Genomic DNA, 15,282 nt, shown 5'->3' on the forward strand with positions numbered 1-15,282 from the left:
GGGAATACCAGTAATGCTCTTTTATAAATCTATTTTCTTTCACATCTTGTCTCATTTGTTAGACATGCTCTTTACTCAGGGAATATAGCACATCTATAGCTACGAGAGGTGTGATACATTCCAACAAAGCCCGAGGATATGCTCATTGCCAAGGAGGAGGATCAAGTTTTCGACCTTTGCACAAACCTCAGTGGTTTCTAATATATAAAAAGGTAAAAAAAAAAAATTGTATACTTTGAATATGTGAACTTTATAGTATATGAATTATAACTCAAAGCAGTTATTTTCTTTAAAACATAACAAAGGAAAAAATGTGTCATTTTTAATGAAATAGTTGCTAAGGTCCACAATTAGATTCTGAGTTTTTATTAAACATAAAAAGGTTACTCTTAAATGCTTGTACAATTTTTTAAGGGAAAAAAGACCATCAAAATTTGAAAACATATACATATTTTATTAGTTCAGTTTTATTGGAATCAAAGCATAGTTACATTTTTTTTTATTTTTTATTTTTTTATTTTTTGAAACGGAGTTTCGCTCTTTTTGCCCAGGCTGGAGTGCAATGGCACGATCTCGGCTCACTGCAACCTCCGCCTCCCAGGTTCAAGCAGTTCTCCTGCCTCAACCTCCCAAGTAGCTGGGATTACAGGCGCCAGCCACCACGCCCGACTAATTTTTTGTATTTTTAGTAGAGACAGGGTTTCACCATGTTGGCCAGGATGGTCTCGATCTCTTGACCTCGTGATCCTCCCGCCTCGGCCTCTCAAAGTGCTGGGATTACAAATGTGAGCCACTGTGCCGGGCCATATTTTATTATTTATTTATTTATTTATTTATTTTTATTTTTATTTTTATTTTTTTTTGAGACGGAGTCTCACTCTGTCGCCCAGCCTGGAGTACAGTGGCCGGATCTCAGCTCACTGCAAGCTCCGCCTCCTGGGTTTACGCCATTCTCCTGCCTCAGCCTCCCGAGTAGCTGGGACTACAGGCGCCTGCCACCTCGCCCGGCTAGTTTTTTGTATTTTTTTTAGTAGAGACAGGGTTTCACCATATTAGCCAGGATGGTCTCGATCTCCTGACCTCGTGATCCACCTGTCTCAGCCTCCCAAAGTGCTGGGATTACAGGCTTGAGCCACCGCGCCCGGCCTTATTTATTTATTTTTTTAATTGAGGCAGAGTCATTCTGTCACCAGGCTGGAGTGCAGTGGTGCCATCTCGGCTCATTGTAACCTCTGCCTCCTAGGTTCAAGCAATTCTCTCACCTCAGCCTCCCGAGTAGCTAGGATTACAGGCATGTGCCTCCATGCCCAGCTAAGTTTTGTATTTTTAGTAGAGACAGGGTTTCGCCATGTTGGCCAGGCTCTTCTTGAACTCCTGACCTCAAGTGGTCCACCTGCCTTGGCCTCTCTAAGTGCTAGGATTACAGGTGTGAGCCACTGCACCCAGCTGCATAGTTATATTTTAGTTTCAATTAAAAACAAACTTTAGGGCCAGGCATGGTGGCTCACACCTGTAATCCCAGCACTGTGGAAGGCCAAAACAAGAGAATCACTTGAGCCCAGGAGTTTGAGACCAGCCTGGGCAACATAGTGAGATCCCATATCTACAAGAAAAAGAAAAAAATTATAAATAAATAAACCCTAGTTCAACCTGAGAATGCTGACTGGAAAACAGAAATCCCTAGTATATAAAATTTCAGTTAGGCAGGCAGAATAAGTTTTTTTTTGTTTTTTGTTTTTGAGACTGAGCCTCGCTCTGCACCAAGCTGGAGTGCAGTGGCGCAATCTTGGCTCACTGCAACCTCCGCCTCCCAGGTTAAAGCAATTCTGCCTCAGCCTCCCTAGTAACTGGGACTAGAGGTGTGCGCCACCTTACCTAGCTAATTTTTGTATTTTTAGTAGAGACAAAGTTTCAGCATGTTAGCCTGGATAGTCTAGATCTCTTGACCTCATGATCCACGTGCCTCGGCCCCCCAGAGTGCTGGGATTACAGGTATGAGCCACCATGCCAGTGCCCGGCCAGGAGGAATAAGTTTTAAGTTCAAGAGATATGTTGTATAACATTGTGACTATTAATAACAATGTATCATGTTTTTGAAAATCACTGCCGGGTGTGGTGGCTCACGCCTGTAATCCCAGCACTTTGGGAGGCCAAAGTGGGCATATCATAAGGTCAGAAGATCAAGACCATCCTGGCTAACACAGTGAAACCCTGTCTCTACTAAAAATACAAAAATTTAGTTGGACGTGGCAGCGGGCGCCTGTAATCCCAGCTACTCTGGAGGCTGAGGCAGGAGAATGGCGTGAACCCAGGAGGTGGAGCTTGCAGTGAGCTGACATCGCGCCACTGCACTCTAGCCTGGGAGACAGAGCAAGACTCCGTCTCAAAAAGAAAAAAAGAAAGAAAATCACTAAAACAGTAGATTTTAAGTGTTCTCACCACACACACAAAAATATATGTATGTAAGGTAATGCATATGTTAATTGGCTTGATTTAGCCATTCTACCATATATACATATTTCAGAACATCATATTGTATACTATAAATAGAGAGCTTGTCAATTTAAATTAATCAAAGAAAGGAGAGGAAATCTTGGCCTTGCCTCTATGTGGACAAGGTATTTACCTAATGTGTTCTTACTCTCCACAGCAAAAAATGTAGATGATTGAATTATTTAGAGGTAAAAAATGGGTGGCACACAAGTTGAAGACAAAATACACAACAAAGTTTTCAAAATGAATTGCCAATCTTTAAAAATCAGACTAATGATTAAAAGATACAAATTTCGACTGGGCGCGGTGGCTCACGCCTATAATCCCAGCACTTTTTGGAGGCCAAGGCGGGCAGAACACGAGGTCAGGAGTTCCAGACCAGCCTGACCAACATGGTGAAACCCCATCTCTACTAAAAATACAAAAGTTAGCCGGGTGCGGTGGTGCGCTCCTGTAATCCCAGCTACTCAGGAGGCTGAAGCAGGAGAATCGCGTGAACCCAGGAGGCGGAGGTTGCAGTGAGCCAAGATCATGCCACAGCACTGCACTTCATCCTGGGTGACATAACAAGACTCTGTCTCAGGAAAAAAAAAAGTTAGATATGAATTTCTAGCTTCAGAATTTCTGGAATCTCCTGGTAGGAAAAAAAAAAAAAAAAAAAAAAAAAGGCCAGGTGCAGTGGCTCACACCTGTATTCCAAGCACTTTGGAAAGCTGATGTGGAAGGATCACTGGAGCCCAGGAGTTTGAGACCTGCGTGGGCAATATGGTAAAATCCCATCTCTATAAAAAAAAAATAAAACAATTAGCTGGGTGTGGTGGCACACACCAGGAGTTTGAGACCAGCCTGGGCAACATAATGAGATCCCAAATCTACAGGAAAAAGAAAAACAAAATTTTTTTTTGTTTTTCCTACCTAGTGCCAGCTACTTGAGAGGGTGAATTGGAAGGATTGATTAAGCCTGGGAGGCAGAGTTTGCAGTGAACAATGATTGTGCCACTGCACTCCAGCCTGAGCAACAGAGGGAGACCCCCATCTCTCAAAAAAACGAAAGTGAAGTATAACACTGGCTCATATTTCTGCATGGCAGCAATCACCTCGCCATGTAGCATCTGCCCCTTTGAGATGAGAGTAGTAGGTACCACTGTCCCCAGCTGGTTCATTCACTTATATTGCCTGCTTGAATTCTGTAATATCTGAATTCATGACCCCTGGACTGGGTCGTCTCTGAGATGTCTTCTGATTCTAAAGTTATACAGCTGAAAATTACCCTATAATTTATTACCTAGGACATTTTTTCCAACAGATTTCTTCGAGAATTTAATCATTTTTAAGCAATTTATATCTCATTGACTTGCTTTGTCTTTTTTTTTTTTTGAGACAGAGTCTCGCCCTGTCACCCAGGCTGGAGTGCAGTGGCGCGATCTCGGCTCACTGCAAGCTCTACCTCCCAGGTTCAAGCAATTCTCCTGCCTCAGCCTCCCGAGTAACTGGGACTACAGGCGCATGCCACCACGCCCGGCTAATTTTTTTTTTTTTTTTTTTTTTTTTTTGAGATGGAGTCTCGCTCTGTCTCCCAGGCTGGAGTGCAGTGGCCGGATCTCAGCTCACTGCAAGCTCCGCCTCCCGGGTTCACACCATTCTCCTGCCTCAGCCTCCTGAGTAGCTGGGACTACAGGTGTCCGCCACCTCGCCCGGCTAATTTTTTTGTAGTTTTAGTAGAGATGGGGTTTCACCGTGTTAGCCAGTATGGTCTTGATCTCCTGACCTTGTGATCCGCCCGTCTCGGCCTCCCAAAGTGCTCACCGCGCCCGGCTGGGCTAATTTTTTATATTGTTAGTAGAGACAGAGTTTCACCATGTTAGCCAGGATGGTCTCGATTTCCTGACCTCGTGATCTGTCTGCCTCAGCCTCCCAAAGTGCTGGGATTACAGGTGTGAGCCACCATGCCTGGCCTGCTTTGTCTTTTATAGCATATATATTAATTTTGCCTTGTAGCTACATATAAATTATCTGAGACTGTTAGCTTCTGGAAGGCAGGGATTGTGCTTTTCTCTTGCTCAGCGTAACATTATGTTGACTACAGAAAACAAATTATTTCATTAAAAATAATATTTTCATGTAATTTGTGATGTGTGTGTGCTCATAAATAATTCTTTTGAGTTTTAAATTTGGTTTTCTTATACATTCAATGTCTTTTAAAAATTCTTGTTTATCAAATGTGAAATAGTTACGTAGGTAAAATACTCTATTAGACAATGTTAGACAAACTATAAAGGACTACTTATATAAGCTATTAAAAGTATATTTGTGGTATATAAACCTACAAGTTAATATAAACTTACTGTGTACGTTTATATAGTAAACTTAGTTTGTCTAGGAATACATATTTTTAATTTCGTTTTTCCTTTCATCTTTTTTTTTCTTTTCTATACAGTATCGGGAAAATTGCCTGGCAGCAAAAGCACTTTTTCCTGATTTCTGCCTGCCAGCTTTATGCCTCCAAACTCAGCTATTGCCATACCTTGCTCTACTAACCATTCCAATGAGAAATCAAGGTAATAACATAAGTTTTTTTTTTCTTTTAAGAAGTAGGGTTTTTCATTAATTTATTTTATTTTATTTTATTTTTTATTTTTTATTTTTGAGACGGAGTCTCGCTCTGTCACCCAGGCTGGAGTGCAGTGGCCGGATCTCGGCTCACTACAAGCTCCGCCTCCCGGGTTCATGCCATTCTCCTGCCTCAGCCTCCTGAGTAGCTGGGACTACAGGCGCCCGCCACCGCGCCTGACTAGTTTTTTGTATTTTTTTTTAGTAGAGACGGGGTTTCACCGTGTTAGCCAGGATGCTCTCGATCTCCTGACCTCGTGATCCACCCGTCTCGGCCTCCCAAAGTGCTGGGATTACAGTCTTGAGCCACTGCACCTGGCCTATTTTATTTTTTTAGATGGAGTCTCGCTCTATCGCCCAGGCTGGAGTGCAGTGGCGTGATCTTGGCTCACTGCAACCTCTGCCTCCTGGATTCAAGCGATTCTCCTGCCTCAGCCTCTGGAGTAGCTGGGACCACAGGTGCATGCCCCCACAGCTGGCTAATTTTTGTATTTTTAGTAGAGACGGGGTTTCACCATATTAGCCAGGATGGTCTCGATCTCCTGACCTTGTGATCCACCTGCCTCGGCCCCCCAGAGTGCTGGGATTACAGGCGTGAGCCACCGCGCATGGCCAGAACTAGGGTTTTATATCAGTATCTTTTTGTGGGCCAACTTATTGCTATATGCAGTGAGATACTTTTTTTCCTTTTATTTTTTGATCCAGATAATTCTGCATCCTTTATGTTTTTTTAAAAAAAGCATCAAACAGGCCAGCTGTGGTGGCTCATGCCTGTAATCCCAGCACTTTGGAAGGGCAAGACAGGCAGATCCCTGGAGGTTAGGAGTTCGAGACTAGCCTGGCCAACATGGCGAAACTCTGTCTCTACTAAAAATACAAAAATTAGCCAGGTGCGGTGGCACGCGCTTGTAATCCCAGCTACTCAGGAGACTGAGGCAGGAGAATCACTGGAATCCAGGAGGTGGAGGCTGCAGTGAGCCGAGATCGCATACCTGCACTCCAGGCTGGGTGACAAAGTGAGGTCTGTCTCAAAAAAACAAAAAGCATCAAACGATATAGAAATATATAAAGGGCTGGACACAGTGGCTTACGCCTGTAATCCTAGCACTTTGGGAGGCCAAGACTGGGAAACTCCATTTCTACTAAAAAAAAACAAAAAATTAGCCGGGTGTGGTGGCACGCATGTGTAATCCCAGCTACTCGGGAGGCTGAGGCAGGAGAATCTTGAACCCGGGAGGCAGAGGTTGCAGTGAGTCGAGATCGGGCCATTGCACTCCAGCCTGGGTGACAGAGCGAGACTCTGTCTCAAAAAAAAAAAAAAGAACTTACTAAAGTAAAAATTGAAAGTACTTCCCCTACAACCACAGGTTGCTTTGACATTGCTTTGACAGATTAATGTAAACTCTTCCAGATACTCTTCTGTGAATGTAGAGACATGCAGAATGAGGCAAGCTTTCATTTGCTTATATCACTTACTGTGGATAGCCTTTCATATCTTATAAGTTAATGTCAGAGCAGTAATGCTAAAGTGTATTGAAATCTAACTCATTTTTTCCAAATTTATAAACATTTTATTTAACCTTATGATGTGTATTTTGGTTGATTTCAGTATTACAAAAATGCCTATTAATAGTATATTTTCATTATGTTTCTATGTTATGAAATTATAATGCTACAAACATTACTATGCCTGTGGCAGTATACACCTGGATACGTTTTGAAAATGTTGTGCATTCATAGGCAAAAATGGGATAATTTTTGGGCAGTGGTCATGATAAATCTGTTGATCAGAATCCAGAGATTTCCCTTCTCTTTGCCAATTGCTTTAAGAGTACACTAGTTTTTGGCTGGGTGCAGTGGCTCACGCCTGTGATCCCAGCACTTTGGGAGGCCGAGATGGGCAGATCACGAGGTCAGGAGATCGAGACCATCCTAGCTAACATGGTAAAACCCCATCTCTAGTAAAAATACAAAATAAATAAATAAATAAAATTAGCTGGGCCTGGTGGCGGGCGCCTATAGTCCTAGTCCCAGCTGCTTGGGAGGCTGAGGTAGGAGAATGGCGTGAACCTGGGAGGCAGAGCTTGCAGTGAGTGAAGATCGCGCGACAGAGCGAGTCTCCAGCTCGAAAAAAAAAAAAAGAAAGAAACAAAAGATTACACTAGTTTTTAAACTTTTTATTATTATTTTTTTTGAGACGGAGTTTCACTCTTGTTGCCGAGGCTGGAGTGCAATGGCATGATCTCGACTTACCGCAACCTCCGCCTCCCAGGTTCAAGTGATTCTTCTGCCTCAGCCTCCAAAGTAGCTGGGATTACAGGCATGTGCCACAACACCTGGCTAATTTTTTTTTGTATTTTTAGTAGAGGTGGGGTGTCACCATGTTGGCCAGGCTGGTCTCGAACTCCTGGCCTTAAGTGATCTGCCCACCTTGGACTCCCAAAGTGCAGAATTACAGGCATGAGCCACCACACCCGACCACTAGTTTTTAAACTTTATTTTGAAATTTTAGGCCGGGCGCGGTGGCTCACGCCTATAATCCCAGCACTTTGGGAGGCCGAGGCAGGTGGATCCCGAGGTCAGGAGATCGAGACCATCCTGGTTAACACGGTGAAACCCCGTCTCTACTAAAAATATAAAAAATTAGCTGGGCGTGGTGGCGGGTGCCGGTAGTCCCAGCTACTCGAGAGGCTGAGGCAGGAGAATGGCAAGAACCCAGAAGGCGGAGCTTGCAGTGAGCCGAGATGGCGCCACTGCACTCCAGTCTGGGCAACAGGGCGAGACTCCATCTCAAAAAAAAAAAAAAAGAAATTATTTTAAACGTAAAGATGCAAGAATAGTACAAAAAAATTCTTGTATATCCTTCACTAAGTTTCCCCATTGTTACATTTTTTACCATATTTGCCTAATTATATTCTCTCTCTTTATAAGCATGCACATATATGTATTATTTTGCTAAACTAGTTTTGAGTAAATTGCAGGCATGATATCCCATTATTCTTAAAAACTTAAGTCTGCCCTTGCTAAAAAGCAAGGATATTTTCTTGCATAACCACAGTATGCACATCAAATCAGGAAATTAGCATTAATACCATTTATTTTATAGTCCCCATTCAAATTTTGCCAGTTGTCCTAATAATGTCCTTTTTTAATTAATAGAGACGGGATCTCGCTATGTTGACCAGGTTGGTCTTGAACTCCTGACCTCAAGCAATCCTCTGGCCTCATCCTCCCAAAGTGCTAGGATTATAGGCACAGGCCACCGCACCCAGCCCTAATAATATCCTTTGTAAAATGATAACTCCCCATTTCTTGTCCAGAATCCAATGAAAGATAACCTCGTGCATTTAGTGATTCAGTTTCCATGTGTTTTTAGTCTCCCTTCATCTGAACAGTTTTTTAGTCTTTCTTTGTCCATGACATTTTAGAGGCATACAGGACAGTTACGGTGTATACTATCCCTCAATTTGGATTTGTCTGGTGATTCCTCATGACTGGATTCAGGATATGTATTTTTTTGGCAGAAATACCACAGAAGTGATCTTAAAAAAAATGGCAAGGAGAGGAAAGATATCTGGATTCTGACCAACAGATTCATCATGTCCACTGCATAAACGTTATTTTTGCCTATGAATACACAACATTTTAAACACTTTAAGTATCAATACTCACAAAAGCTATAAGATAAAACACTTCATTGTATCAAAGTAGATATTTACTCTTTAATCCTTTCTTCTGATCACTGATAAGGTCAACTCTGTTTAAAATTTCTGTGCCAGGCATGGTGGCTCATGCCTATAATCCCAGCACTTTGGGTGGCCAAGGTGGGAAGATCGCTTGAGCCCAGGAGTTTGAGACCAGCTTAGGCAACACAGTGATACCTTGTCTCTACAAAAAAATTTAAAAATTAGGCCGGGCGCGGTGGCTCAAGCCTGTAATCCCAGCACTTTGGGAGGCCGAGGCGGGCGGATCACAAGGTCAGGAGATCGAGACCACAGTGAAACCCCGTCTCTACTAAAAATACAAAAAATTAGCCGGGCGTGGTGGCGGGCGCCTGTAGTCCCAGCTACTCAGGAGGCTGAGGCAGGAGAATGGCGGGAACCTGGGAGGCGGAGCTTGCAGTGAGCCGAGATCGCGCCACTGCACTCCAGCCTGGGCAACAGCGTGAGACTCCGTCTCAAAAAAAAAAAAAAAAAAAAAAAATTTAAAAATTAGCTGGGTGTGGTGGCTTGCACCTGTAGTCCCAGCTACTCGGGAGGCTGGAGTAGGGGGATCACTTGAGCCCGGGAAGTGAAGGGTGTAGTGAGCTGTGATCACCCCACTGCACTCTAGCCTGTCTAGCTTGGGTGACAGGGCGAGACCCTCTCCAAAAAAATAAAATAAAATTTCTGAGATGTTTTGGTAAGTTATATGGTATATTACTAATATTTTTAATATGACACAAATTCTGTTTTCTCTTTTGAAGATTAGCACCACAGACAGGTGATCATTAATGAAATATGGCCCTTAAAATGCACATTACAAAAGAGAAACTGATGGTAAAATTGCTGGTGAAGTTAACTTTTATCATTTATCCACTAATTAAAAATTCTGATTCGGGGATCACATCTCTAAGCTGTTCATATCAAAGAGCTATTTTTTAAAGATCCTGATTATAGGCAACAAAAGCAAAAATAAACAAATAGGATTACCTCAAAACTGGAAAACCTTTGCACAGCAAAGGAAACAACAGAATGAAGAGCTAACCTACATAGTGGGAGAAAATATTTGTAAATTATACATCTGATTGGGGTTAATAATCAAAATATATAAGGAACTCAATGCAATAGTAAGAAAACAACCCAATTAAAAAACAGGCAATTCCAGCCTGGGCAACATGGTGAAACCCTGTCTCTACAAAAAAATAGATAAAATTGGCCAGGCGCGGTGGCTCACGCCTGTAACTCCAGCACTTTGGTCGGCCGAGGTGGGTGGATCGCCTGAGGTCAGGAGATCGAGACCAGCCTGGCCAACATGGCAAAACCCCACCTGTACTGAAAATACAAAAAATTAGCTTAGTGCAGTGGCAGGCGTCTGTAATCCCAGCTGCTCAGGAGGCTAAGGCGGGAGAATTGCTTGAACCTGGGAGGCGGAGGTTTCTGTGAGCCAAGATTGCACCATTGCACTCCAGCCTGGGCAACAAGAGCAAAATTCTGTTTTTTTTAAAAAAAAAAGATAAAAATAGCCAGGTGTAGTGGCACACACCTATAGTCCCAGCTACTTGGAGGCTGAGGTGGGCGGATGGTTTGAGCCTGGAAAGGGAAGGTTGCAGTGAGCCGAGATCATGCTACTACATTCCAGCCTGGGGCACAGAGTGAGATGCTGTCTTAGAAGGCAAAGGACAGGATAGACATTTCTTAAAAGAAGACATACAGATGGCCAATAGGTAAATGAAAAACTGCTTAACATTAAAACTTAACACTAATGATCAGGGAAACACTTTAAAACCACAATGAGATTTCATATTACACCAGTTAGAATGGCTGTTATCAAAAAGACAAATGATAACAAGTGTTGGCCAGGGTGTGGCGAAAAGGGAATCCTTACAGAGTTAGTAAGAATGTAAATTAGCACAGCTGTTTTGAGGAACAGTATGGAGGTTCCTTAAAAAACTGAAAATAGGCCGGGCACGGTGGCTCACGCCTATAATCCCAGCACTTTGGGAGGCCAAGGCAGGCGGATCACGAAGTCAGGAGTTTGAGAGCAGCCTGGCAACATAGTGAAACCCCGTCTCTACTGAAAGTACAAAACAAAACAAAAAAACAACTAAAAATAGGCTGGGCATGGTGACTCACACCTGTAATCCCAGCACTTTAGGAGGCCAAGGTGGGCAGATCACCTGAGGTTAGGAGTTCTAGACTAGCCTGACCAACATGGTGAAGCCCTGCCTCTACTAAAAATACAAAAATTAGCCAGGCATGGTGGTGCATGCCTGTAATCCCAGCTATTTGGGAGGCTGAGGCAGGAGAATCGCTTGACCCTGGGAGGCAGAGGTTGTGGTGAGCCAAGATCACGCCATTGCACTCCAGCCTGGCAACAAGAGCAAAACTCTTGTCTCAAAAAACAAACCCTAAAAATAGAACTACCATATGATCCAGCAGTCCCACTACTGGACATATATCCAAAGAATATGAAGTCGAGGCCAGGCACAGTGGCTCATGCCTATAGTCCCAGCACTTTGGGAGGCGAGGCAGGCAGATCACTTGAGGCCAGGAGTTTGAGACCAGCCTGGCAAACGTGGTGAGACCCCGTCTCTACCAGAAATATAAAAAATTAGCCAGGTGTGGTGGTACACTCCTGTAGTCTCAGCTACTCTGGAGGCTGAGGCAGAAGAATTGCTTGAATCCAGGTGTTGGAGGTTATAACAGTGAGCTGAGATCATGTCACTGCACTCCAGCCTAGGTGACAGAGCCAGACTCCATCTCAAAAAATATATATATATATGAAGTCAATATGTTGAAGAGATATCTGCCCTCCCTCCCATGTTTTATTGCAGCATTATTCACAATAACCAAGGTATGGAGTCAGTCTAATTGTCCATTGGATGAAGAAAATGTGGTATATATACACAATGGAATATTATTTGGCCATAAAAAAGAACAAAATTTTGTCATTTGCAACAACATGGATGAACCTGGAAGACCTTATTTGAAATGAAATAAGCCAGGCACAGAAAGACAACTATTGCATATTCTCACTTATATAGGAGCTAAAAAAGTTGATCTCATAGTAGTAGTGCACACAATGGGATTACCATGGCTTGGGTGATAGGGGAGATGTTGATCAAAGAATACAAAATTTTGTTACGTAGGAGGAGTAAATTCAAGAGTTCTGTTTTACAACATGGTGACTATAAGTAGTATTTTGTGTGTGTGGGGGGGGGTTTGTTTCTTTTTTTGAGTCAGAGTATCACTCTTATCACCCAGGCTGGATTGTGGTGGTGTGATCACGGCTCACTGCAGCCTAAACCTCCTTGGCCCAAGTGATCCTCCCACCTCAGCCTCCTGAGTAGCTGGTAACCACAGGTGTGCACCACCACACTTGGCTAATTTTTGTATTTTTTTTCCTAAAGATGGGGTTTTGCCGTGTTACACAGGCTGGTCTTGAACTCCTGGATTCAAGCAATCCTCCCACCTCAGCCTCCCAAAGTGCTGGGACTACAGGTGTGAGCCACCACACCCAACCAATATATTGTATTCTTGAAAAATGCTGAGAGTGAATGTAAAGTGTCTTTGCCACTTTGCCACAAAAATAATAACTCTGTGAGGTAATATATATGTTAATTAGCTATAGTTCGTCATTCTACAATGTATGTATTAAAACAATATGTTGCCCACAGTAAATATATACAATTTTGTTTGTTAATTAAAATAACTCTGATTGTAGTAGCTTTTTTTTTTTTCTTTTTTTGAGATGGAGTCTTGCTGTATCTCCTAGGCTGGAGTGCAGTGGCACCATGTTGGCTCACTGCAACCTCTGCTTCCCGGGTTCAAGTGATTCTCCTACCTCAGCCTCCTGAGTAGCTTGGATTACAGGCACACACCACCACACCCAGCTAATTTTTGTATTTTTAGTAAAGATGGGGTTTTACTGTGTTGGCCAGGCTGGTCTCAAACTCCTGACCTCAGGTGATCCGCCTGCTTCAGCCTGTGTAGTAGAATTTTTAACAGGTAAGTATCCAAAGGTCCTCATAGTGTTAGATGTGCAAACTTTAAAAAGTTTATAAAAATTAGTAAAAGTAAGATGTTTTGGTTTTTCTTACAAATTTTTATACTGTTTCTTCCGCTTTTATTTACTATGTCATTTTCAGCCATTATTTCTTTAAATATTTTTCTGCCTCTTTCTGTCCTTCTAGTCCTTCATTAGGTTATGTTCACTTGAAAGTGCTCTACATTTTTCTGAGATTTTGTTCATATTTCTTCTGTTTTCTCTATGTCAATCTATGTCCAAATCGTTTTTTTGTTTTTTTTTTGAGACAGAGTCTCCCTCTGTTGCTTAGGCTGGAGTGCAGTAGCACCATCTCAGCTCACTGCAGTCTCCACTTCCTGGATTCAAGCAGTTCTCCTGCCTCAACCCCCTGAGTAGCTGGGATTACAGGCACATGCCACTATGTCTGGCTAATTTTTGTACTTTTAGTGGAGATGGGGTTTCGCCATGTTGACCAGGCTGGCCTTGAACTCCTGACCTCAGATGATCTACCTGCCTCAGCCGCCCAAAGTGCTGGGATTACAAGCATGAGCACCATGCCTGGCCTATGTCCAAGTTTGATTCTGGTTCAGATCTACTGTTGAGTCCCTTTAGTGAATTTTTCATTTTAGTTATTGTACTTTTTGACTCCAGAATTTTCATTTGGTTCTTTTTATAATTTTTGTCTTTTTGTTGATACTCTTTTTCATGAGACATTGTCATCACAGCTTTCTTTACTACTTTAAGTGTGATTTCCTTTTCTACTTTGAAAATACTTATAATGGCTTACTGAAGTATTTTTCGGTTGAATTTAATGTCTGAGCCCTCACAAAAGCAGTTTCTTTTGCCCATATTTTTCTTGTGTGTAGGTCACACTTTCCTGTTTCTTTACATGTCATAATTTTTTGTTGAAAACTAGATGTTTTAGGGAACATATTGTAGCAATTTTGGAGAATATTGATTCTCCTCCTCTGGGGCTTGTTTTTATTGTTGTGTGCTTGTTTATTTGTTTAGTGACTTGGCTAAACTCATGTAATGAAGGCTGTCTTTTGCAATATGAAGCCTTCCTCCCTCTGTCTTCAGAGAGCTCATCCTTGGCTGTGCCCACAGTTTACTTGGGATGATGGTGGTTTTAGCAGAGCTCACTTTGTGTCTTTCCCTGATATCTCTGTATAGCTCTCTGCTTCCTTTGGTATCATGCTGTTGGCTCCCCTAATTACTTTTTTTCTTTTTGGAGGGTAGGGGAAGGGTCTCACTCTATTACCTAGACTGGAGTGCAGTGGCACGATGGCTCACTGCAACCTCCGCTTCCCGGGCTCAAGCAATTCTTATGCGTCAGCCTCCTGAGTAGCTGGGACTACAGGCGCATGCCACCATCCGCAGCTAATTTTTCTATTTTTAGTAGACATGGCATTTCACCATGTTAGCCAAGCTGGTCTTGAACTCCTGACCTCAAGTGATCCACCCACCTTGGCCTCCGACAGTGCTGGGATTACAGACGTGAGCCTGACTACTCCCTAATTACTATCTAATTGCCGTGTTTTCAGCAGTGCTCTAGGACAAAAATTTCTCCACAGTCTGATCCAATTTAATTTGGGCAGTTGTAGGCTTTCAAGCCAGTTTCTGAGGGTTGTTCTGAAACCAGGAAGGCTCTTCTTAGTTGTCTCTTTCCCTGGTTGTTTCTTATGAACTAGTTGGCTTATGTTTAGCTTGTTCTTACTTAAGAGGAGCTGGTTTCAGGGGTGCCCTTTAGGCTTGAATTTCCCCACACTATGTTTCAAATAATGTCAGTTCCTTTGGGGAAAGCTTCAGAGCTTTTTCCTATGGACTGCCTCTCCTCTTGGCAAAATCTCTAAGCCACTTATTCTGGTTGGGTGCCCAGCTGCAGAGGTAGCCTCTGATTATTTTGGCTTGCCTCTCCCAGTGTGTACTATCTGCTGTGTAACAAACTGGGATAAGGGAGACTGCAGTTGGGACAGGGGACAGTGCCTTTGGGTTAGAACCTCTTATCCTGTGAGTAGGGCTGGGTGGAGAAAGGAAGCCCCAATCACCCTGCTATACTCCAGTAGGAAGGAGTCGTTAGTTCTTGGCTACACCCACCTGGAATAAAATGTTCATCAAGCTGAGCCCTCTCAGCTCAGGATTGGGAATAGGAGGGAGAGAATGGGAGTGGCTCAGATGCCTCGGATTCTTCCTGTTTGATTTTCTTGAATAGATCTCTTCTCATTTGCTGTATGCTATTAGGACAATTTCCAGAGACTTTAAATGATTGATTTTTTAAATTTTTCACCAATTTTGCTTATGTCTGGGAGTGGGTACACAAGAGCTTATGCTGTCATCCTGAAAGTTGACTATGTCATTCTTTTTCTTTATGAATTTTTAATTGTGATAAAGTATACAAAGCATAAAGTTTATCACCTTAACCATTTTGAATTTTACAGTGCAGTAGTGTTA

At 42.7% G+C, this 15,282-nt stretch overlaps 1 protein-coding gene across 30 annotated transcripts in view; it reads left to right on the plus strand.

Annotated features, from left to right (window-relative positions):
* RAD17 (RAD17 checkpoint clamp loader component) overlaps positions 1-15,282 on the plus strand; it is a 47,674-nt gene that overhangs the window by 27,428 nt on the left and 4,964 nt on the right. For 27 of the 30 annotated variants that reach the window (XM_045393819.2, XM_073993579.1, XM_005557077.4 and 24 more), the window contains 2 exons: positions 63-212; positions 4,931-5,051. In XM_045393819.2, coding sequence (XP_045249754.2) covers positions 63-212; positions 4,931-5,051 — 271 coding nt within the window. Of the gene's footprint in view, positions 1-62; positions 213-4,930; positions 5,052-8,262; positions 8,486-15,282 lie in introns of those variants that run through there. The other 3 variants (XM_073993589.1, XM_073993588.1, XM_073993582.1) reach the window with 2 other exon arrangements.

This window comes from Macaca fascicularis, chromosome 6, assembly GCF_037993035.2.
Source record: "Macaca fascicularis isolate 582-1 chromosome 6, T2T-MFA8v1.1".
NCBI lineage: Eukaryota > Metazoa > Chordata > Mammalia > Primates > Cercopithecidae > Macaca > Macaca fascicularis.